This window comes from Salvia hispanica, chromosome 5, assembly GCF_023119035.1.
Source record: "Salvia hispanica cultivar TCC Black 2014 chromosome 5, UniMelb_Shisp_WGS_1.0, whole genome shotgun sequence".
NCBI classification, from domain to species: Eukaryota; Viridiplantae; Streptophyta; class Magnoliopsida; order Lamiales; family Lamiaceae; genus Salvia; species Salvia hispanica.
Window position 1 is genome coordinate 32,124 of NC_062969.1, and position 24,269 is coordinate 56,392.

Consider the following 24,269-nt stretch of genomic DNA (forward strand, 5'->3'; position numbering starts at 1 on the left):
ATGGGCTAAAGCAGCTAAAGTTGTGCCAACTGAAGTTATGTAAGACTGGCCAACCTCGCGACTTCGGTAAATTTGCATAAAATCTGAAGTGCCTACTGTCTCAGCTTCTGCCTAGCACATCAAATATATGTCAGAGCATTTAATAGGAGAAATAAGGAGCAAAAGTAGTACTCCATCAAAACCCAACAACTTACTTTCTGCCCACATGTTCCTCAATGACCATCCAACCCAAAACAAGCTCAAATTTAATCAATCCATCTAAGCAAACGGCCATTTACTTTTGAGTAATTGAGCTTGTTTTGCATCTTATCTTTCAAATATTCAATCTCTGTTTTATTAATCTATCATACCGGTCAAAGTAAATGCCCCCTTTACATGTCCAATTGTTCATATACTATATCCCATGTATCTCACAACATCACAGTTCTATTCCAAAGTCAAGTACAAACCATGTCCACATTTCTACCCACATATTACATAGGAAAAAATAAGCATAATTTCAATCTCAAAATCTGACTGAGGTTTCATTTACATGTAAACTAAGGTACAAATAGCAGCATAATCATAATATAATAGGAAGAATATCATATACTATGAGAGTAGCTAAAGGTCATTTTACCTTGTTCTTCAAGGTGTCCTCCATCACACGAGCTTTCTGAAGGCTCATGTTATCAGTGGCAGCAGCGATATAGTATCTAGGTTTAAATCTCTCCATCTGCATAACAGCTAACAGGTTTAGCATCTCTGCAGTGTGACCACCTGGATTAGGATCAAAAGGGTCAAAATCAAAACCAGACTCTGAATAAAACACCACAATTACACCTATGCGTCCTGCCATATGGAAATCAAGACAAGAAATGGAAGAATTTGCTACCTGAACCTAGAACTATCAAGGTACTCAGAGGTCCTGGAGGTCTATTGTGTAATTGTTTGCTGCTTCGGTATATAACATACAAAATCCGGAACAAAAGCAAGGTAGAAGCGCCAATTATCAGCAAAATCGCAAACTTTAGCAATCCTACATTGGAAAAGAAACAACTGCTTCCGTTCTCCATCGCGAGAATTATGCTGTATCGCAGCTGCAACAACAAATCACCCCTGTGGTATAAATTATCAACAGATCAACAATTTACCAAAATCAAACAAACTAGAGGTTTCTGAAGGAACATTGTAATCATCTATGATTTCAATAACAGTATCTAATTTCTTTACGATTCAAAAGAACGGAAGAATTTACCTAATAATTGTGTATCGTAAATGTCTCGAAAGAGATCGGATTCAGAGCGGCATGCGGCGGCGAGAGAGTCGGCGCCGGGGAGAGGGAGGGGACGCCCCAATATTACTCAAGCTCCATACTTCCTATTTTGCCCTAACTCGAGCTGAATTTAGGACTAAAATATAAATTTTTAACAGATAATATAATTATCGATAAATATAAGAGGAATAAAATAAGTATCGCCGCATTTGTACTTAAAAAGTGCGAGATGAGGAAGAAGACAAAAGCGAAGCTCCAAATTAAAGCTAAGCAGTCGTTGGTTCTAAACAACCGTTTATTTTCTCTCACAGCGGTGATCGCCTCACAAATTGATGGAGTCGGCGCCGTCGACGTGCTTTCTCCGACGCGAATTGGTTGGCGCCGGACTCAAGTCTCCTCGAGTCAGACTCTTCTCTTCCTCTTGGCAGCGCTGGTACCCAACGTCTTGTAAAATGAGCCAGCGTCACTTCAGGTTTCCTTTTTCGTTTTGGAATTTTTGCTTGATTACTAATCACACTGTTTTTACATGATTACTCTTTATCTGGCAAGAGTTATTTTTGTTAAAGGTGGCTACAATTAAATATTTTCAAATTGTGATAAACGGAGTTATGATTACAACTGCAATTGAGAAATTTGACCAGCTCAATTTGTTTGTTGCTTGCATACTCTAGCTATCATGAATCATGATGCCATTGATGTATATTGGATGCCTCTTCTGCAGTTTGCGAAATAAGAGACAACAAGCAAAGAAAATCAATCTCCCAACAAATACAGGTTTTAAGCCAATTGATGGTAGCAAAACTGATACAAGCCACACGCGAAAAGGCGACGCTTTACCAATAAATACAAGTTTTGAGACGAATATTGGCAGCAGCTTGCCCAAAGGTAGCAATTCAGGTTCGGATCAAGAAACAGATTCCAAGAATAATGTTCCTGTAATAGAATATGAATACTTGGAAGGAGAGGGTTACATCAGTTCTTCTCAACCACATGAAGTTAGGTCTTTGCACAGTGACACTGTTGGCTATTCAGAGGGATCAGTGCACCTAAACGATGAAAACACGAGCAGTTCTTTTCTGTCAAATGACATTCCAGTATGTACCCCCGGGTTCATTCTTCATTTGGCCTTTTTTTATGATATTTCAGTTTCGTACACATATTTATGGGAGAGCAAAAAGTTTCTGATCACATAGCTAAACGTAATATATTTTCAAAATGTTACTTTTGAAACATGAGATGTGCTTTCTTACATGTTGCTGTTTAGGTAGTATCACGGGGTTCATGGCTACAATTTCTCACTGAAATGAACTCAGGTGCACGTCAATTGCATGATTTTGTATATCTTATCAATTTCCAACGTATTAGGACATTTATAGGTAACTCTTGCCAATCATGTCGGTTTTGATAATTGTTAAGGGGTTTGAAATCAACAGTTTCTTTTCTCTAGTTTGTTATTTTGATAGAGTAAGCATTTGATGATCATATCTTTGAAACAGTCCACCACTAGAAATGGAGGACGGCAACGCTCAAGTATTCATCTTCAAGATTTAATTAGAATGATACGAAGTGCTGAAAGGAGTAAGTCATTGCTCAACTTGATCCATTTATATTAGTGTGGTCTCTTACTTGCACCATCTTTGATGGTAGAATCGCAGGAAGAGTTGTTATACACGGAATGTGGAAGTGATTCATGAGAGCTCAACATTTTATCTCTAAAAATGTAGTCTTGCTTTTCTGCTAGCTGAACTTTTTGTATCTGCTGCTTATTGCATTACAGATATAAATCTTCTTAATGAGGCTCGTATACGTGCTCTTGAGGATCTTGAGAAATTTCTCAGCGAAAAAAAGTCATTGCAGGGAGAAATTAACACTTTGGAGATGAAACTGGCTGAAACGGTTGCACGTCTGAAAGTGGCTACAGAAGAGAAGATACACGTAGAACTCCTTGAAGACCAGTTGGAGAAGTTGCGAATTGAATTATCAAGCAGAGAGGAACTTGAACAGGACTTGAATAATGTTGTTTCTTCTTCGCAATTGGACATTGTCAGTTCTTTTAGCCAGGAATTAGATTCATTAAGGTCAGAGAATATGGTCTTGCATGATGAGCTACAGGCTCTTAAGGCAGAGCTTAGTCATATTACGGGAACTGAGCAGCGTGTTCAAACATTGGAGGAAGAACGGTCATTGTTACAGTCCTCCTTCAAAGAGTTGGAGTATAAACTTTCTGCTTCTCAACAAGATGTTTCAAAAATCTCTAGCTTGAAATCTGAACGCAAGAGTTTATATGAGAAAGTAGAGGATATACAGACACTCTTAGATAAGGCAACAGAGCAGGCAGAACAAGCGATTGAAGCACTGAAGCTAAACCAAGAACTCCTTAAGAAGGTTGATTATCTTGAAGAATCTATCAGTAAGACCAGCGACTATAAACTGTCATCAGAGAAAATGCAGCAACATACTGAACTAATGCAGCAAAATATAGAACTATTGGATAACCGCCTACAAAATTCTGATGAAGCGACACATTACTATATTAAATCGTGTCAAGATTCTATGAAGGAGTTCCAGGACACACTGAATGCATTGAAAGAAGAAAGCAAGAAAAGGCAAGAATATGGATCTGTGCATGACAGGCCTTCTGAGTTTTGGTCTAATTTATTGCTTTTGGTGGATGGATGGTTTCTTGAAAAGAAGATTTCAGTGGATCAAGTGAAGTTGTTAAGAGAAATGATATGGAAGAGGGAGAGGAGCGTATCTGATTCTTATATGTCAATGCAAGGAAAGAGTGAGAGGGAAATTATTTTGACTTTTCTCAGATTAACGTCACCAACGACAGGGTGAGCATAAAAGGCAACGATTCAAAATGTTTTTTCATACATGATCTGACACATATTGACTCAAATTTGTTGTCATTGTATAGTGAAAGGTTACATATCATACATATTGCGGCAGAGATGGCACCTGTGGCTAAGGTGTGCTTGTTATAAACTTCTGGAGGGTACTGCTTTTATGTTGCAAATGTCTATATGAACATCTATGGTTGTCTGTTCTGAGTATAAACTCTTAGAATGTAAGTTGCATATATATTGATGAATATAATGTAAGGAAGTTTGAGTAATCCAGAGGTTAAGTTCGTCTTTGTTAAATTCTCTAAATTCTGTCCCACATCGACTTGGTGATGATCCTAGCTTCTCTATATAAGTGTGGATAATCCCCCTTATGAGGCCTCTTAAAGGGTGAGTGGCCCATTTCTAATATGGTATCAGAGCGGGCCCAAGTCGATGATGGATTATATCTCTTTATCTCTTCTCTTGCCTACCCACGTGATGGAAGTCCGATGTGTCATTCCGGCCCACACGTGAGGGGGCGTGTTAAATTCTCTAAATTCTGTCCCACATCGACTTGGTGATGATCCTAGCTTCTCTATATAAGTGTGGATAACCCTCCCCCTTATGAGGCCTTTTAAGGGGTGAGTGGCCCATTTCTAATAGTCTTAGTATTCATCTAGGTCTTGCATGAAAGCAAGCAATTCTATTTTCTAAATCTCCACAAGTATTTTGCACATCGTGTAAACTGTTGGCGTGTTTAAGTACCATTTGTTCTTGTTTTATGTTTGCTTTGTATGCACATTTTGTTTCTTTCTTATCTGCTAAAATGTATGTAAGGTGGGTGGATTGGGAGATGTAGTGACTGGTCTTAGTAAAGCGCTTCAGAGGAAGGGGCACCTTGTGGAAATTGTTCTACCAAAATATGATTGCATGCAGTATGAGACCATACAGGATTTAAAGGTAAATGGCGTTTGATGGATGTGCTCTTTTATTTTAATAATACTCTCTAACCTGGATCTTCATTTGATGCAGGTTTTGGATATGCCTGTGGAGTCATATTTTGATCGTCAACTGTTCAAAAACAAAATCTGGGTTGGCACTGTTGAAGGTCTAGAATTATTTCTGTTCCAAAGTGAAAATATTTTTGCTTCTTTGTTGTGTCCTAATACTTTAGTTGGCTGTAATTTTGACCATATCTAGGGCTTCCTGTTTATTTCATCGAACCTCTTCATCCAAGTAAATTCTTCTGGAGGAATCAATTTTATGGAGAGAGTGACGATTTTAGGAGGTTTTCATACTTTAGCAGGGCAGCACTTGAGTTAATTCATCAAGCTGGGAAGAAACCGGACATAATCCATAGTCATGATTGGCAAACAGCTTTCGTTGTATGAATACTAAATTTTAACCTTTCTTCTGTGCCTCCCTGGCATTCTTTTTTACATTTTCCTTGTTAAATGTGGCAGGCACCCCTTTATTGGGATCTATACGTGCCAAAAGGATTGGATTCAGCTAGAATATGTTTTACATGTCACAATTTTGAGTATCAAGGATCAGCTCCAGCTTCTGAGCTAGCATCTTGTGGTCTTAATGTTCGCCAACTCAACAGACCTGATAGGATGCAAGATCACTCTGCAAATGACAGAGTCAACCCCGTTAAGGTAACAAGATCTCCCCTGTGTACCATGATTACCACCCAAGAGTAAAAAGCTTTTTAGGCCTGCACTGTTAAGAGAGACATCGTTCTGTGGCAGAGAACCTCTTTATATACTTATAGTAATTGGTTTGTAGTAGGTTAGTGATTAAACGTTGACTCTTCATTTTCATCATGACATATTTAGACCAGTTTCAGCTTCATGGTTTCTATTGTTCTTTCATTTGGCATGTCCTTGTTGCTTAACAGGGTGCTGTGGTGTTCTCTAATATTGTGACAACAGTTTCACCAACCTATGCCCAAGAGGTGCGGGGTTCAGAGGTATGAATAATTATGCTTTCGCACCAGCTGTACTTGTATTCCCAATCTCTTTCTTTTGCATTCTGCAGCTCATTTCTTATGTATCATTGTCTAAGCAACTATGGATGATTAGTTGAGCTAACAGATTTTTTTATCCTATCTTCTTCTCATGATGTTCAGGGTGGGCGAGGCCTGCAGGACACAATAAATACATATTCAAAGAAGTTTGTTGGAATTTTAAATGGAATTGATACTGATGCATGGAATCCAGCAACTGACCCCTTTTTGAAGGTTCAGTATCATTCCAATGACATTGATGGCAAAGCAGAAAACAAAGAAGCTTTAAGGAGATATCTAAAATTGTCATCAGCCAACAGCAGGCAGCCATTGGTAAGTAAAGTTTGAAATTGATGACAATCTGTTCTGAGCCTTTGCCGGGGCCCGATAACTGCTCAAAACTCACAGTTCGCAACTCATACCATTAATTACCATGGGAACTGTTCTGAGCTTCTCCTTGTTTAAGTTTCATTACTAGTGCTAATGTAATCAAATGTTGTTTATGTATTGGCCTAATTAGATTTTTGGTTGATCCTACCTAATGTCTTACTCACCTGCTGGGATACTGCTTTCTTGTGATATAAAATGTCATGTGCAGGTTGCTTGCATAACTAGATTGGTACCTCAAAAGGGTGTACATCTTATAAAGCATGCAATATACCGGACATTGGAGTTAGGTGGTCAGTTCGTTCTTCTTGGTTCAAGTCCAGTGCCTGAGATTCAGGTAAGTTCGGGTTTCTCAATTTCAAAATTATTTTGAGAAGTTGGTGTCTCTCATTACATTGTGATATTTAAAGCTTTCCATTTATTACTGTATTGTGCTTATATTCTGTTCATTGAGTTTATTGGAGGTGAAAATGACGATGTTAGCTGTGTGGCTTCAGAGGTGGAATGTTCTTGACTTAACCCATACTGATAATGGCCGTTCTCATTTGACAGAGGGAGTTTGAAGAAATCTGTGATCATTTTAAGACTCATGAACATGCTCGATTGATACTGAAATATGACGAGGCTCTTTCACACTTGATCTATGCTGCCTCAGACATGTTGATCATCCCATCCATCTTCGAGCCTTGTGGCCTTACTCAGGTATCCTGTACACGTGGCATCATAATCTTCAGGCTACGCACAATTGTATCTTAATTGAAATCTCACATGTACAGATGATTGCTATGAGATACGGGTCAGTTCCCATCGTAAGGAAGACTGGAGGACTCAATGACAGGTTAAAATCATATGCATATGACTTTTTGAATCACACTGGACTCGGTTCATATAGTCACGGTTGTAAATCAAATTGCAGTGTTTTCGATTTTGACGACGATGCCATACCTGCACATCACAGAAATGGATATACATTCTTGAAAGCTAACGAGAAGGTAACTCAGAATTGTAAATGAGATGATTTATGAATAGGAGTATATATTTCTCTAAAGAGTGCATTTTCATAACCAACATCTGTTGTTTTTTTGTTTAATGTATACAGGGTTTCAGCAATGCATTGAAACGGGCATTTAACCATTATATGAACGATGCTGATAGTTGGAAACAGCTTGTACAAAAGGTGATGAGCTTGGATTTCAGTTGGGACTCTTCAGCACCGTTGTATGAAGAACTTTATCACATGTCTATCGCCAGAGCGAGGAGCAGAGACTGATACAAGGCCGCCATTGAGGTCGTCTACGCTTGTATATTGGTAGAGTGGATGAGCTCGTGAAAGTTAAGCCACAAATGTCGATGTTCGTGTTACTTGTGTAGCTGTGTGATTGTGGAGCTGATCCAGAGGGCGGCGTTCGTGCTCACCTCCGCCACATGAAGGCTACTCAGCTCCAATTCTTTCATTTATACTCTTGATTAGCACCAATATATTTTTACTTGTACATATATATACACATAATACACTTCTAAGCCCTTACAGTTGAAGTAGTACTATATTCTACTAATATAGAACTAGGTATTGAATAGGGTTTATCGGAAATAAAACGATTTTTCTTAACGATTTTTCTTACATATTAAGACTATTTAGAATTAGTTCGGATTATTTGTTATTCCCTTATGTCCCAGATATTTTGTCCCATTTTCCCATTTTGGTTCGTCCAATATAATTTGTCTCATTTCACTTTTTAATATTTTTTGGTAGTGGACTCTATGTTCCACTAACTCATTTCTACACATATTTTATTATAAAACTAATATATAAAAGTATGACCCACATTCCACTAAATTTTTCAACTCACTTTTCATTACATTTCTTAAAACTCATGTCTGGTGAGACAAATTATTTGGAACAAAGGGAGTAATTTTTAGTGTTTTTATATTCATTCTTTTGATTAAATGCATCCTAATAAATATTAGTAGTAATTAATATCGATTAAAAAATGAAACTTTAAAAAATAAATAATACTACACCTTAATATTTGTGATTTTTTTTACTTACAAATAGTAACTTTCATTGTGCCATTTTCTGTCAAATTTCACAAAATATGTTTGATGAATTACATAAAATTGATTATAATGAATGTCGTTTGAAGATAAGAATATTTAATCTAGTAACAATACCCAATAAATCTTAGTAGTAACATTTTTCTCATGTAACAAAATTAATTTGGAGGAATTCAATTTCAAGAATTTCAATTGACAAAAAAACATTGAACCTCAAGATATGGCATTTATATTCCAACAATCCACATGAAACTTTACAAGTGACCAAACTAAAGCAACAAACTCAATCTCGAACCCTCAATCCTCTCCTCACTTTCCGGGAACAAAGTTGGTGGCAAAGGCCCAAGCGTTGTTGTTAACCGGGTCAGCAAGGTGGTCGGCAAGGTTCTCCAAGGGTCCCTTTCCGGTGACGATGGCCTGAACAAAGAATCCGAACATGGAAAACATGGCGAGCCTCCCGTTCTTGAGCTCCTTGACCTTGAGCTCGGCGAAGGCCTCAGGGTCATCCGCCAAGCCCAGGGGGTCAAAGCTCCCACCAGGGTAGATGGGGTCAGTGACCTCCCCGAGGGGCCCACCGGCAATGCGGTACCCCTCGACGGCGCCCATGAGGACCACCTGGGAAGCCCAGATGGCCAGGATGCTCTGCGCGTGGACCAGGCTCGGGTTTCCCAGGTAGTCGAGGCCGCCCTCGCTGAAGATCTGGGCGCCGGCCTTGAACCACACGGCTTCCCCGAACTTGACCCCGTTGCGGGAGAGGAGCTCGGGGAAGACGCAGCCGAGGGCGCCGAGCATGGCCCACCGGGAGTGGATGACCTCGAGCTCCCTGTTCTTGGCGAAGGTCTCGGGGTCGGCGGAGAGGCCGGCGGTGTCCCAGCCGTAGTCGCCGGGGAACTCGCCGGTGAGGTAGCTGGGGGCCTCGCCGGAGAAGGGGCCGAGGTATTTGACGCGGTCGGGGCCGTACCAGGGGCTGCCGGAGGAGACGGACTTGGTGGCGGGCTTGCGCATGGAGACGCGGCCGCCGTTGCTGGCGGAGAGCTGGGGGGTGGTCTTGACCGCCTGACCGGCGAAGGATGGGGAGGAGAGAGCCATTGTGGAGGCGGCCATTGCTGAGTGAGAAATGTGTTGTTTGATGTTATTGAGGGTGATTGTTTGAGGATGGGAAGTGAGGTGGCGGTTGGGATTAAACTTATAGGTGGGATGAGGTGGGAGTTCTTATCTTGTTGATATCTCTATCTGTGTTTTCATTGGGTTTTAAGATTCTGTTGGTTTTGGACCATGAGTTTTTGTGAGGGAATTTAGATTTTTTGTTTGAGTGAGCATATATGAGAGGTGGATATTTATGACTCAGCAAAATATGAAATAGAGGCGTTGATTGGTTGAGATTTGGAAAGATGAGCTTTCAGATAGTAAGATATAGTTTTGGTTAAGGTTGGGAGGTTGGGTTGGTCCATTCTAAAGGTTATTATCCGATGTAGCAATTGATTAATGGAAATATTTCATGCTTTGTTAGCTTAAGGTGACGTCTCGCAGCTTCCTCCACAAGATTTTTGTCGAAAACAATATTTAAATTAAATTTACTCGCAACTTGAAAACATTAACAAAAAGAAATTACCCAAAATTTTGCTACGTTTTTTAATTTTTTGAATTAAAAAATGCTACTCCTTACTTTAATATTTACACTCCATTCTCTCTCTCCATTAAATCTTTAGAAAACTTCCTAAAACCAGGCGATGTTTATCTTATCCGGACGGAGGGAAATAAAGTAGTCGAATACTAAGAACCCAAACGTAGGAGAGCCGCGATCCCATAGTGACTGATGGGGGGCACGAAAAGCGCCCCGCGGGGCCCGCCACGGGCTTGGGCGGAGCAGCGTCCTTTTGAGCGCCACGGCCAGGCTCCTAATTTCTAAATTTTTTTATTTTTATTTTTTTTCAAAATATTTCTATATATACCTAAAATTCAACTCTTATTTTTACTTTTCTCTTCCCCACAATTTACCCCATTCCCTTCAATTTTAATTTTTGTGAAATCAAGGGGGAAAGATCCGGCTATGGAGATTTGGGACGGGGGGCTTTCCACCTCCCCAACAGGAAGATGAGTCCCCCCCTCCTCCATCCCGGATGTGAGTCCGCCATCGCCGGCCGTGGGGAACAAACACCCCAAAATCGGGTTAGTCCCGCTTTTCGAGAGATAGCGGGTGACCCAACGGCGGCGACTACCACAAAATGGACACGATAAACTTCCCGTCCCAACCAATCCTCCATCTCCGAAAGAATCAATCTCGCTGATGAATACATTGATCCATCGAACAATTGATAAGTCGCTCGAGACCCGACGGGCCGTCGTGTAGGGCAAGGGAGAAGGTTGCAGGGCGCAGTATCGGCGCGACGGGGCGGCGGCAAGCAGCGCAAAGGTGGCGCGTGGTCGCGGAAAGGGGATGGCGGTGGTGGTCGACGAGGGTTTTGCTACGACAAGAGTCCATCTTTGCTAGGTCATGGGACGCGGTGACGAGATGCCATAGTTGCACGGATCGGGGCCCACTTATGCTTCGCGAAAGTCGGTGGTACAATGAATTCAAACCTGGAGGCGCGCCGTACACCCGGCCCGATCCAAGGTTCGCGGGATAACTACGCCTCTTCGGGTTCATTGGTATATACGGAACCAAATGCGCCGGCCCGAGAGTGGCACGCGAGCCGACGTAAAATCGTCGATGGGGTTGTTCAATGGCAAGGGAGCGAAGGTTCTCCTGGGAGTGACCCCTTTCGGGGGACCCCCAAATGTGAGCCTCCGCAAGAACCCCCGGGTTTCCCGGGCCGAGGCGTCAAAGACGGGGGGCCGGCAACTACAACGAGTGCCGGGCGGTTCAGACCTTCGACCTCAACGATGGGTTGGAGGAGCCCCCATCGTCACTATCCCGTCGGCCCCCCACCGGGTCCCCGATCCGAATCCGGAGCCGCTAGATCCGCCTCCCCCGCCGCCCCCCCAACAAATTGCCGCCCGGGCCGCGGCCTCCGCCCGGGCCGGCCCGAGCGGGGTTGAGCAACACCCGAAGGCGAGATGATAAGCAAATCCGGACACTCGGCCTTGTATGAGAAGTCCCGACCCACTCAAGAGGGGTGTACTACGACCTTTTAGTGAGGCCGGGACGTTTTTGTTTGAGTGTTTTAAAACAATTTTCATTGTATAATTTTACCCCGTTCTATAATACAACGAAGATTTGATTTTCGATTTAGTTTTCATTAAATTATGCATTTTATTTAATTATTATAGTCTAACAATTTTTATTGTAGTAAAATTAAAATATAAACAAAATGGAAAAAATAAATGATTGTAGGCTTGGGCATGTCCACTATAGTGGAAAAGATGGGCGTTGGTGGCCCGGCCACGATTTTGTGGCCTGGCCACACTTTGTGGCTTGGTCCGGCCAACTATAGTGGACACTCTAATTACTAACAATGAAGCCATAGGTTTGTGAGTGGCCTTCACGTTGATAATCCATTGATGGAAGAGGTGTATGTAGAGCGCGTGGAGGGACATTCCCCTACATCACTCGCTCAAGGAACGAACAGGGGACTAGGGACAGAACCCTTGCAACGTGGCTTGATGCCTCAATCCCGTCTTGTCCACTCAGAACATGGCAAATGGGCTGCGTGGCGCATGCTCTAGTTAGCTTCTTGTGGTTAGGTTTGTGTTTATAACTCCTCAAGATACTAAATTTTAAATACTTATGTATGTATATATAGATTTGTGTTAAAATGACAACATCTCTTAGAATGACACCGTGACACTACATATACAGCAATATTATAAACGCTACACAACAATATTATAAACCCTTAGCGAGTTGGATATTACTGGCCAAGAAAAATTGTATACAGTATTACATATTGCTGGCCGTATTTTTTTACCTTTTTTTATTTATTTTTTGCCACATGGCAGCTTATTATTCGTCCACGTGTATAAATGATTGGCTAGCAATGGTGGTATAGTGGTATTTTAAGAGGTAGTGGTACCCAAACACTCTCATATATGTATATATTCATAAGTAATTAAACTAACTTTATTATTTCAAGTGCCAAATTTTTTGAATTTTTAAAATAGCAAATTTCACACATAAAAGTTTATAATATATATATAAAAATGACTAAAATACTCTGAATTTTTTTTAAAATTCAGAAGGCCACGAATTCATTAGCCCCAGTGGGCAGTGTGGCTGTGACACGAGTTATGACACATTTTGTCGAAATGCCGATACTCTTTATGGAGTACTAAGTAGTACTCCCTTCATTCCACTGTAATAGAAGCATTTCATTTTGCGCACTCATTTTAAAAAATAATTATAAATAGTTTAAAGCGATAGTAAAAGTAAAAAGTTAGTTATTTATGTTTATCTTTTTAATTTACCTCTTTCCTTAGAGTCCATTACTTTTTAAGAAGGTATAATAATCTTTTTGAGAAGTTAAATGAGAAATATACATACTCAATATACCTTTCTCCTTGGAGATGCTCTTACAATGAAACACAAGCACCTTTTCGCGTGATCGCTAATACGAATATGTTTGGGGTTTAGCGAACACATTGGTGCCGGCAAGACTCTGTTCTTTTAGTATGTGCTCACTTATAGTAGATTATAAGTTTTTTTATGATTAATTGCTTGTTTATTCTAAACGCTTGAAACATTTGTGGATGGTCGAAAGAAATTCAACAAGCTGGATATGTGATCTCTATATTGTACATGAAACATGCAATGAATATGAATACTTGACGGGATATGCACGACTGAAATTGAATTAGTGCTCAAATGCTTGACCAAAATATGTTTGAGGATTCGATTTAGTTAAGTGGAACTAATTCTGGAATGCTCGATGCTCAGCTCATGTATTTCAAGCATTAATCACGAAAAATTGAAATAAAATAACAAATTCTCTGGCCCAAAGCTGCTAGCTAGGGCTCGTATATCAATCCAGCCAAGCCCGGCCCGGCCCGAATGCTGATCAGGCCCCAGCATGCTAAGTCAAGGCAAACTTGTTTAGCGAGCTCTAATGGTAACCATGAAAGTAGTTGATACTATTATATTTTTATCTTTTCGGAATATTTTCCTTTTCTAACCTCACACGTACTTGTTGTAATATTTTTGTTTTTCTTTTAACTAAGAATACGTTTATTTTTTACTGTCATCCATGACCATATCATTTTTGTTGTCTGGTCTATTTTTTGATACATCAATGTGGATATAATGATTAACGATGAATACAATAGCAATAGTTCCCCTCTCTTGTTGCAAAATTCAACTACTTAAATTTACTAGTTACAAGAATCATTATACTCCCTTCGTCCCCATTAATTGTCAACTTTAATTTCAGTACGAGTTTTAAGAAATATAAAGGAAAATGGATTAGAAAATGTGGAATATGGTCCCAATGTATTAATTTTATAATAAAATTTGACTGGAATGAGTTAGTCCAATATATAACCTACTTATCATTTATAGTTAAATGTTAAAGTGAACAATTACTGAATGACAGATAAAAATGGCAAAAATGAACTATTAACGGGGGAGACGAAGTATTTGTTTAATTAGACTACGTGATAAGAAAAGCTATACGCATTCAAGTCATATTTGTCCAAGGCTTCATGCATGAAGTTGCCCCTATGGCTAATAAGTAATAAATCAGTTTGTTGTACTGCAATATCCATCCGCACACTTGGCAGCACCTTATAGGCTCAAAACCTAAGCAATATCCCACCATTGCATGAGAGTTGAGACTCTTCCATCCTCATATCTACCAAATATCAATACAAAAAAAAAATCAATGCTATTATCTACCCTTAAATATCACCAACCAATAAGAACACATAAAATGATACTCAAAGATAAGGACCCCCACAACTCCAAATACCTTATAAAAACACACACATTTCCCCCTTCCACTTCATCACTCACCACCTCTTCAAGTTAAAAAAAAAACACACACACATTTCTCACTCAGCAATGGCCGCCTCCACAATGGCTCTCTCCTCCCCATCCTTCGCCGGTCAGGCGGTCAAGACCACCCCCCAGCTCTCCGCCAGCAACGGCGGCCGCGTCTCCATGCGCAAACCGGCCACCAAGTCCGTCTCCTCCGGCAGCCCCTGGTACGGCCCCGACCGCGTCAAGTACCTCGGCCCCTTCTCCGGCGAGGCCCCCAGCTACCTCACCGGCGAGTTCCCCGGCGACTACGGCTGGGACACCGCCGGCCTCTCCGCCGACCCCGAGACCTTCGCCAAGAACAGGGAGCTCGAGGTCATCCACTCCCGGTGGGCCATGCTCGGCGCCCTCGGCTGCGTCTTCCCCGAGCTCCTCTCCCGCAACGGGGTCAAGTTCGGGGAAGCCGTGTGGTTCAAGGCCGGCGCCCAGATCTTCAGCGAGGGCGGCCTCGACTACCTGGGAAACCCGAGCCTGGTCCACGCGCAGAGCATCCTGGCCATCTGGGCTTCCCAGGTGGTCCTCATGGGCGCCGTCGAGGGGTACCGCATTGCCGGTGGGCCCCTCGGGGAGGTCACTGACCCCATCTACCCTGGTGGGAGCTTTGACCCCCTGGGCTTGGCGGATGACCCTGAGGCCTTCGCCGAGCTCAAGGTCAAGGAGCTCAAGAACGGGAGGCTCGCCATGTTTTCCATGTTCGGATTCTTTGTTCAGGCCATCGTCACCGGAAAGGGACCCTTGGAGAACCTTGCCGACCACCTTGCTGACCCGGTTAACAACAACGCTTGGGCCTTTGCCACCAACTTTGTTCCCGGAAAGTGATGGGAGAATATTAGTGATGAGTTTATGATGTAAATTAAGTGTGTTGAGCTAATTAATTAATGAACATTTCATGTGTTTGTGTGAATTGTGATGTGTGTTATTTTGACAATGGAGTTTGGTTTGGATTATATGGGAAATACATGAGACAAGTAAACTGAAAGAAATTGTGAAAACTTTAAAAATCGGTATAATTGCTAGAGGGAAACTAAATCTTTTAATTAAAAATTAAAATTAGAATGAATGCATAAATAGTCGCCTTAGACCACTCGGCCAAACTGTCTTAATTGAAATAAGTCAATCTTTTACATATCAATCCACAAATATATATGGTTGGATAAGCAGATTTGTTTTGAATAAGCATATTATGATGGCTAACTAGCTTTCACAGTTCAGGCAAGCACTATGGCAGACACTCATTATTCATTAGTGCAACTTTTACATTCATTTATGCACATTTGTGTAAATGTTGGATAATACCAACATTTTTAATTAGTCTTCTTTCCCTCAGCCTCATGTCATTACACAGACTTACAGATATATAGATATTCTTTTCAAATTAATTAAGTGGAGAAACACATTCCAGATTTCACTTCATATATATTTGCTGCTGTTTGTTCACACAATTTTTGCTGCTGTTTGTTACTCCACAGTTCACACAATTTTTCTCATCTCAATTAACCAACTAGCTAGATCATGTGTGTTTCATTTTGAAACAAAGTCTTATCCCAAATTTACTAATCTTGGAAGATTCAACCAATTCTTCCAAATTGATTGATTAGTTACGATCTCAATATTGAATTACCAGGAGTAATACTTTAATTATCTTTCAATCGTACATAATTCCATATTAGTTCTACCACAGTTGTCACTTAGTTTACACAGCTCAAAATTACACTGGAATTGATTGAGTTCCATTTGTGTTTTATTTTCGCAGCAAATTGTGAAGAGAGTTGGGAATGGAGAGAGTGGCATTCTTGGCGAAGGCAGCCGTGCATAAAGCCATATTGTATTCCCCAATCAGATACTTCAAAGTAGGGCACAATCCTTGCTGTGAATGTGCGTTGCCAATTCGCATTTCCTCATCCATGTTTGGTTCACTTGCAGCTCATTGGTCCCAGCATGCGCCCCACCTTCGATGACTTCAACATCGTTTTGGCTGAAAAGATATCAATCCTCCGCGGCAAAGTCGGCCGGGGTGACATCGTCATAATGGTTAGCCTCGAGCAATCGAAGTTGCTAATCAAGAGGATCAAGGCTGTCGGGGGCGACGTCGTTTCTTATACTCCCCCCACTAATCGCGGTCGCGGATATACTGATCTCAAGAAGACTCTTGTTGTAAACCCTCTCATTCACTTTCTATTAACTATATAAATTCTTTGTTATATAAAAAAGATCGATTGAATTTTATATTTTCAAGTCAATATAATTATTTATCGCACCCCAATATGAAATTTCTGGATCCGCCAGTTTGATCTTATTGAAGAATGATTATCCATTCGTGTCTGTGTAACTATTCTTTGTAAATATGTAGTTAAGCTTAGCAATATCAGAGGTGAGGAAGATTCTAAAAAGTGATTTTTTTGATGATTTAGGTACCAAATGGGCATGTTTGGGTTGAAGGGGATAATTTGCCCCTCAGTAGAGATTCCAGGTCTTTCGGTGCAGTTCCTTACCGGTATCTACGCTATAAAGTATTCGCTGTGGTGAGCTATTCAACCATTTTTTTACCTTCTTGTATTGCTTAAGTTTGTAATTGATTCTATGAAACTGTTGGATTCAATATCATATACTCCATGATACTGTTTTATCATAAATGTGTAATTGGTTATCTAAACACGTGTATGAGATTATGATGGAGTAAAATGTTTGTTCTAGTTTTATGGCTATGATAAAATATGTGAACTTGCAGTTTCTGCTCTCCACACTTTGTGTCACTTGAAAGCTAGGCCTCGAATAGAGGTGTGTAATCGGATATGTGTTGTTGCATTCTTTCAAAAACTTACTCGTTGATCTACACGTTCAGATTCAAACAAGCTGTTAGTTGATAAGAGATGTGGATGGGCCAACTCCTTTTTTGATATAGTTTGCCATAGCAACAGAATGTGTCATTTGGAGCCTTGGAAATTACTCCTACTTAGCAGAACTGATTCAGTGGTCTGTATTTGTCTACAAAGTGTGTTTGTTCCCTTTTGGAAATTTGGGCTGGAATTTAAAAAAACCATGGAAATCTCATCCATAATTGCATTTAGTTTGAGCTATACATAATTATTACCAAATGAGATGTCCAAATTGATTTCCATATCATCGCTTCTGTAGTTTTCGGTGCAACTCTAACTTGAAACATAAATATATAGAAAAGTAATTAAACAGATTTCTTGCGGTAACCAGAAAAAAGAAAAGAAAAAAAAAATTATTGAGCAAAAGCAAGCCTTGCAGCTCTACCCCGGGGGGGCTTCTAAACAGTGGCGGATCCAGGAATTTCGGATGGGGGGTGCAATAATAATTAAATTGACTTGAAGATTTAAAATTTAATCGAATTTTTTCCCCGTTACCTCAATTTTTTTAACAAGTCACTTCATTGTATATAAAAAAATAGGTGATTTTTTTTAAGTGTCATTACTTAAAAAGTTTTCACTATTAAAATGGAGGTTGTTATATAATTGAGAACATATTTTAGTTTCTAAGAATTTTTAACATTTAAAAAAATGCATCATATTTTCTATATAATTAAGGTCAAAATATGAGCATAACCATAAATAGTACTACATTCAACTAAACATACTTTTATTGTGTAAAAAACAAATGAGAAAATAAATAACAAAATTATTATATAATCATACATTAGTTAAACACTATTAATAATAGTAAATGATTAAATTCAATGATAACACGTAATATTGAAAGTTAACAGTTAATTAGTGCTAACAAAATACAAGACTAAATAGAGTAACAAAAATAAAACAGTTAACAAAAGAAACAAAAATACTACAAGACTAAAGAGTAGTAGTAAAATTTAAACCGAGGAGAATCGAACCTGGGTCATTTTACCACTAGGCTATTCACAATTTTAGGGATACCGTCGTACCCCTTGTTCTTAACTCTGTCCGCCACTGCTTCTAAATCTTTTTATTTTCTTGGGTGAGTTACACCATGTCAAACTTCATATGGGGCTTGCCCTCGATACCTGTAACAAGCGGTTAAATACAAGCAGATCAATATTAACCTGTTACTAATGCATATACAAGCATGTCCAAACAAAATATCAAAATTTGTCAAAAATTTGAGAACCGAACTAACCGAAAAACAAAAAATTTGAATAGTGTGAACTGTGTATAGTGTGTGCACTGTGTGTAGCGTGTGTAACTTGTGCAGTATGCACAGTGTGTGTGTATAGGGTTTGTAATGTGTGTCGCGTGTGTGTCATGTATGTATAATGTGTTTATATAGTGTGTGCAATGTGTTTCGTGTGTGTAATATGTGTGTAGTGTGTAATTGTTTATATTTCATTTCATTCTTACAGCTACCAAGCATAAGAAAGAAATCAATCAAGGAATAACAATTTTATTTCCTTTGTATTCTTTGTGTTTATCAAACACAAGACCGAAATGGATTTGTCATTTCATCTCCATCCTATTCCCTTCTTATTCCTTTCAAGATCTCTATTCCATTTCATCTTAGAAACCCACAAATACTTACTCTCTTTTGGATTGAGAAAAGAATCAAACAAGTCATTTTTTTAGAAAAGATATCAGAGCCAAACAATCAACTTACTAATATTAGAAGATTCAACTAACTCTTCCAAATTGAAAGACTAGTTAATATCTCAAAATTGAAATAATTATCTTTCAATCATATACCATCCTACGTTCCTACCACAGTTGTCACTATTATCTAAAAAATGCTACTCCCTCATGTTTAATCGGTACTACGAATGAATCGGAAGCGATCACCTAAAATATAGTGGAAAATCAGGTGTTTTAAGATTTATTTTAGGGTTTATTTTAAGTGATCCATTCCGCGAATTAACTCAGCTCATGATGTTATAAGAAATATAGTGAAAAATTATGAAAAATGTTAGTGTAATGCTTGGTCTATTTTATGAATTAGAGTAATATAAAATATGAACAAATAAGTTAGTTTAATAAGATTTATTATAAAAAATACTATAGTAAAAAGCAAAAATATTAATTATGGATATATGGAAAAAGAAAATTATGCCAATTTATTTCCGAATTAAAACTCCCTTTACAAAAATGAAAACTCCACTGGATCCGAATTGAGTGGGATTCCATTTATGTTTAAATTTCGCTGCAAATTGTGGAGAGAGAGAGAGAGTAAGGGTTAGGAATGGAGAGAGTGGCATCCATGGCGAAGGCAGCCGTGCATAAAGCCAGATCATATTGCTCTCCGATCAAATACTTCATAGTAGGGGCACAATCCTAGCTGTGAATGTGCGTTACCAATTCGCATTTCCTTATTCATGTTTCATTCCCGTGCAGCTCATGGGTGCCAGTATGCGCCCCACCTTCGATGACTTCAACATCGTTTTGGTTGAAAAGATATCAATCCTCCGCGGCAAAGTCGACCGGGGTGACATCGTCATAATGGTTAGCCCCGACCAATCGACGACGTTCCTAACCAAGAGGATCAAGGCTCTCGGGGGCGACGTCGTTTCTTATGCTCCCCCCAATAATCTCCCTCGCGGATATACTGATCTCAACAAGACTCTTGTAAACCCTCTCCTTCCCCCAATTTTTCAATTTTAAAATCATTTCTTTCTTTTATCTAAATTATCCCCAATTTTTAATGTGTGGGATCAAATTAGGGTTTCATGGCCAGTTTGATCTTATTGAAGAATGATTATCCATTCATGTCTGTGTAACTATTCTTTGTAAATATGTAGTTAAGCTTAGCAATATCAGAGGTGAGGAAGATTCTAAAAAGTGAATTTTTTGATGATTTAGGTACCAAATGGGCACCTTTGGGTCGAAGGGGATAATTTGCTCAACAGTAGAGATTCCAGGCATTTCGGTGCAGTTCCTTACGAGCATCTACGCTATAGAGTATTTGCTGTGGTGAGCTATTCAACCATTTTTTTTTGCTTGGGATCTGATTGAGGTGCCTTCTTGTGTTGCTTAAGTTTGTAATTGATTCTATGAAACTGTTAGGATTAAAAATAGTAGTATGATACTGTTTTTTCATAAATGGTGATTGGTTATATGAAACTGTTTGCATTTTAGTTGGAGACTTGGATCAAAATAATATATGATGCTGTTCTATCATAAATATGTAATTGGTTATAAGTATGAAACTGCAGTTTAGCCGGATCAAAATCATATATGATGCTGTTCTATCATATATGTGTAATTGGTTATGTGAAACTGTTTGCATTTTAAGTTGGATCAAGATCATATATGATGCCGTTTTTATCCATAATATGGGCTCAATCAGGGAAGTTCGGACATTGCTTACCTTCTTTCTCTACAGGTGTGGCCACCTAGCGAATGCAGATTGATAAGCAACAAGATTGAATAACTCTGTCTTGAAAGGTGCACTTCCATAGCACTTAAATCTTTCTTCAGTCAACCTTGTTTGGGCATTCTTCGATTTGTTATTGTTCACATCCATCGATGGCATACATTTCTAAACACCTGTATGAGATTATGAATAAGTAAGAAAATTCTGTTCTTGTTTTATTGCTATGATACATGTGAACTCTGATATTCATTCCGGTGGAACTTGCAGTTTCTGCTCTCTACATGAATCTTACCTTGCTTCACTTGAGAGCTATCGAATAAAGGTGTGAAACCGGATATTTTTCTTGTCCTTTGTTATTATCTCTGCGTCTTTCAAAAACTTACTCGCTGATCCACACGTTCAGACTCAAACAAGCTGTTGGAGGAGAGAAGAGATGTGGATGAGCCAACCCCCTTTTGGATATAGTTTGCCATACAGCAACAGAATGTGCTATTTGGAGCCTTGGAAATTACTAGTTGGCAGAACTGATTCAATGGTCTTTGTTTTTCTAAAAAGTGTTTGTTCCCTTTTGTAAATTTGGGCTGGAAAATAAAGAAACTATGGAAATCTCATTCATGATTGAATTTAGTTTGAGCTATACATAATTATTAACAAATGAGATTTCCATACATTTGTGATTGCATTTCGTTTGAGCTATACATAATTATTAACTATCTAGATATCAGCAATGGTACTCTGTCATCGCATCTGTAGTTTTCGGTGTAACTCTAATTTGAAACATAAATATATAGGAAACTAATTAAACAGGCTTATTGCAATAACCAGAAAAAAGAATTTTGAGCATAAGTTAGAAAATAGTAGTGCTATGTACAATACAGACAAATCTATCAAACTAAAAGGCTCAGCAAAGGCAGCCTTGCGGCTCTACTCCTCAGGGGGCCTTCTAAATCTTTTCTTTCCTTGGTTGAATTACACCATGTCAAACTTCATATGGGGCTTGCCCTCGATACCTGTAACGAGCAGTTAAATACAAGCGGCTCAATATTAACCTGTTAAGTACTAAATACATCTACAAGCATGTCCAAACAAAATATGAAAATTTGCCAAAAATTTGAATTGAACAGAACTAACCGAAAAACAAAAAAATTGAATAGTGTGAAGTGTGTGTAGTGTGTGTAACTCATGTGCAGTATGCGCAATGTGTGCATAGTGTGTGTAATGTGTGTCATGCATGTCGTGTGAGTGTGCTGCTGGGGTTTGGTGCCCCTTGCACAGCGAGAAGTCATGCATAAACAAATAAATCAGATCTACAGATCTATTTGACCGATTATGGGATCAATTTATCACATGTTAAACAATCAATTGCATGCTAGAACACACATAAATCATGCTTTAAGGAATTAAACCCTAATTCATGATATTCTACGGATTAGGGTTACCGATCTGATTCTCCAAAGAATCGACGATTGCTTGCTCCTTCTCCACATGAAGATCTTCGTACTCGACCACAAATCTTCTAATCTGTATCCCGAACTCAGATAATGACCTTTGGGTGGGCAAAGCTTGTCAGAATCGAAAAGGGCTTGATTAGAAAGAAGACAGAACTTCAGTTCTATGAAGAACTGAGAAAACCGTTCACTCCAGAGAGGGGAGAACGAAATTTATGTGTTAAATCTCATTAAATCTCCTTTCTAATCTCCTTTTATATTGAGTTATGATGGGCCAGATTAGGGATCCATGGAGGTTGGACTTGGGCCAAACCTGTTGGTCTTTTACTAATTAAATTGAGCCCCAATTTAATACAAGCCCAAACAGAATATTATTATCATCCACTATAGTATAATAATATTGACTGCCCGTCCAATCCCAAATTACGAGTAATCCGGGCTTTACCTCTTTAATTTATTATTTCTCGTGTTTAAGATATAAATATCCATTAATTAATTTAAGTCTGCTATTTGACTTTAATTAATTAATATCTTTTTCCAAGAGTTGTCTAGTTCAAAATCTTTATTTATTATTCTGGAATAAATTCCAACCGGCCGGGTTTCTGAATAATAAAACCTTTTTCGAACACCTCTTGAGGATATTATCAAATTGGACTCACCCAGCACACGATTCATTGCAATAACAATACTAGCACCTCTAGACATTGATCACCACTACCCAAGATATCAGGATTCTTGGATTGCGAAAAATCCGCACCATTTGATAAATCAAAGTAGTGCATAATCAATATCGTATGCTCAATGTTATGTCAACAATGATTAAGAAATAACAATCACCGAGACCTCGTCTTTCGGTAAATAGCAAGAAAGACTTATCTCAACTGTTAGATCCTTCAGTGCTATACCACACCAGTGTCGTTTATTTCCTAAGGTAAGGAAACATGCGGACTGACACTGCAACCTTTCACGATAGGTAGCCAAAGCCTATCTAGGTTGTGAAATTCTATTTCTCTTCTACAAAGGACCGACTGCGTCACCTTCTGTGAACATCGTTCACGACCAGTCTACTATGTAGAAAAATTAGACTTGTTTGCTTCTTATACATTTAAATGTTTGAGAAACATCTTATAAATGCACAAGCAAACATCAATGCGATAAAATTACTTCTTCTCGCTTTGGCTTAAAAGTGGATTGTAAAATTTATTGTATACAAGCAATTCTATCCGTGCAACATGCTCGAAATATGCTTTTCAGTATACCAATCCTAACAATCTCCCACTTATACTTAAAATCATGCTTTCGAGTATACCCACTGCCAAAACTCTCCCACTTATACTCTAAGCAGGTCTCGGACCATGATACATCGAACTACCATACTTTTCACCTCATGTGTAAAACATGTTGCCATATAGGCATTTTGTGAAAAATTCTGCCAGGTTGTTCTCTGATGATATCTTGGTAACCATAATGTTTCGCTGCGCACTTAATCCTTAATTAATTTCATACTTCCTCTCTATGTGATTGCTTAGCCTTATCAGATCGTGGTTCCCTCGAGTTAGACACATGGCTAGAGTAACCATAATAAAATATAATACTCATAGGCATACTCGGAATCACGGTCAAAGCTATTAGGAAGTTACTGAGATGAACAACTACCTTAGTAGTTTCCAATGAAACCACACTTGTAATTTTCATGATAGAGTCTATGATTTGATCACACTCCTTCATATCTCAGTTCAACTCCTAAAGTGAACACATAGTCAGAGGATGACTCGATCACCGATCAATAATAAAATCGAGTCGATGTAACCTAAAGGACATAACATGGATGTCTGGTAAACTAGAGCATACCGTTTAGTCTTCTTCAAGTACTATAGTATATTCTTTACCAATCCAATGTCCTTGGCCATGGTTAATATGATATCAAGCTTCTATGCCAACGGCAAAGCTAATATCTAACTTAATACACATCATAGCATACATGAGACTTCCAATTACGGAACTTGTCTCATTCTTCTTGATC

General features: G+C 39.2%; 6 protein-coding genes across 12 annotated transcripts in view; 4 read left to right on the forward strand and 2 right to left on the reverse strand.

Annotated features, from left to right (window-relative positions):
* LOC125188052 overlaps nt 1-1,391 on the reverse strand; it is a 3,143-nt gene extending 1,752 nt beyond the window's left edge. The window contains exons 1-4 of the mRNA XM_048084790.1: nt 1,238-1,391; nt 875-1,098; nt 620-759; nt 7-111 (exon numbers count right to left, since the gene is read on the reverse strand). Of these exons, the coding sequence (XP_047940747.1) occupies nt 7-111; nt 620-759; nt 875-1,055 (426 nt within the window). The 5' untranslated portion in view covers nt 1,056-1,098; nt 1,238-1,391. The remainder of the gene's footprint in view (nt 1-6; nt 112-619; nt 760-874; nt 1,099-1,237) is intronic.
* A 117-nt stretch (nt 1,392-1,508) lies between these two features.
* LOC125189102 (probable starch synthase 4, chloroplastic/amyloplastic) lies at nt 1,509-8,087 on the forward strand. 4 transcript variants are annotated; one of them, XM_048086301.1, is made up of 17 exons: nt 1,510-1,727; nt 1,977-2,140; nt 2,252-2,349; nt 2,752-2,833; nt 3,033-4,092; nt 4,176-4,227; nt 4,921-5,043; nt 5,116-5,191; nt 5,284-5,468; nt 5,547-5,741; nt 5,984-6,055; nt 6,215-6,424; nt 6,690-6,815; nt 7,031-7,180; nt 7,255-7,316; nt 7,395-7,470; nt 7,578-8,087. In XM_048086301.1, the coding sequence occupies exons 1-17, from the start codon at nt 1,588-1,590 to the stop codon at nt 7,746-7,748; spliced, it is 3,042 nt and encodes a 1,013-aa protein (XP_047942258.1). In that variant the 5' UTR covers nt 1,510-1,587; the 3' UTR covers nt 7,749-8,087. The 4 variants fall into 4 exon arrangements, with proteins under 4 accessions (XP_047942257.1, XP_047942258.1, XP_047942260.1 ...); XM_048086300.1 differs by having other exon boundaries at nt 1,509-1,727; nt 1,977-2,349; XM_048086303.1 differs by lacking the exons at nt 1,510-1,727; nt 1,977-2,140 and adding an exon at nt 2,524-2,568 and having other exon boundaries at nt 2,186-2,255.
* Nucleotides 8,088-8,739: 652 nt separating this feature from the next.
* On the reverse strand, nt 8,740-9,700 carry LOC125188548 (chlorophyll a-b binding protein of LHCII type 1). The gene has a single exon (XM_048085479.1). It carries the CDS (start codon nt 9,635-9,637, stop codon nt 8,843-8,845), a length of 795 nt encoding a protein of 264 aa, XP_047941436.1. The 5' UTR covers nt 9,638-9,700; the 3' UTR covers nt 8,740-8,842.
* Nucleotides 9,701-14,464: 4,764 nt separating this feature from the next.
* Nucleotides 14,465-15,405, forward strand: LOC125188607 (chlorophyll a-b binding protein of LHCII type 1). Its single transcript, XM_048085553.1, has one exon. It carries the CDS (start codon nt 14,526-14,528, stop codon nt 15,318-15,320), a length of 795 nt encoding a protein of 264 aa, XP_047941510.1. The 5' UTR covers nt 14,465-14,525; the 3' UTR covers nt 15,321-15,405.
* Nucleotides 15,406-15,835: 430 nt separating this feature from the next.
* On the forward strand, nt 15,836-17,361 carry LOC125188057 (mitochondrial inner membrane protease subunit 1-like). Its single transcript, XM_048084798.1, has 4 exons — nt 15,836-16,351; nt 16,425-16,655; nt 16,913-17,023; nt 17,344-17,361. Exons 1-4 carry the CDS (start codon nt 16,277-16,279, stop codon nt 17,359-17,361), a joined length of 435 nt encoding a protein of 144 aa, XP_047940755.1. The 5' UTR covers nt 15,836-16,276.
* Nucleotides 17,362-19,601: 2,240 nt separating this feature from the next.
* LOC125191282 (mitochondrial inner membrane protease subunit 1-like) lies at nt 19,602-21,409 on the forward strand. 4 transcript variants are annotated; one of them, XR_007171080.1, is made up of 6 exons: nt 19,602-19,745; nt 19,820-20,050; nt 20,285-20,395; nt 20,808-20,991; nt 21,066-21,120; nt 21,202-21,409. XR_007171080.1 is itself a non-coding variant. In XM_048088796.1 (5 exons), the coding sequence occupies exons 1-4, from the start codon at nt 19,668-19,670 to the stop codon at nt 20,853-20,855; spliced, it is 468 nt and encodes a 155-aa protein (XP_047944753.1). In that variant the 5' UTR covers nt 19,602-19,667; the 3' UTR covers nt 20,856-20,869; nt 21,202-21,409. The 4 variants fall into 4 exon arrangements, 1 of the variants encoding a protein (XP_047944753.1); XR_007171079.1 differs by having other exon boundaries at nt 20,808-20,869; XR_007171078.1 differs by having other exon boundaries at nt 20,808-21,120.
* Nucleotides 21,410-24,269: the final 2,860 nt, after the last annotated feature.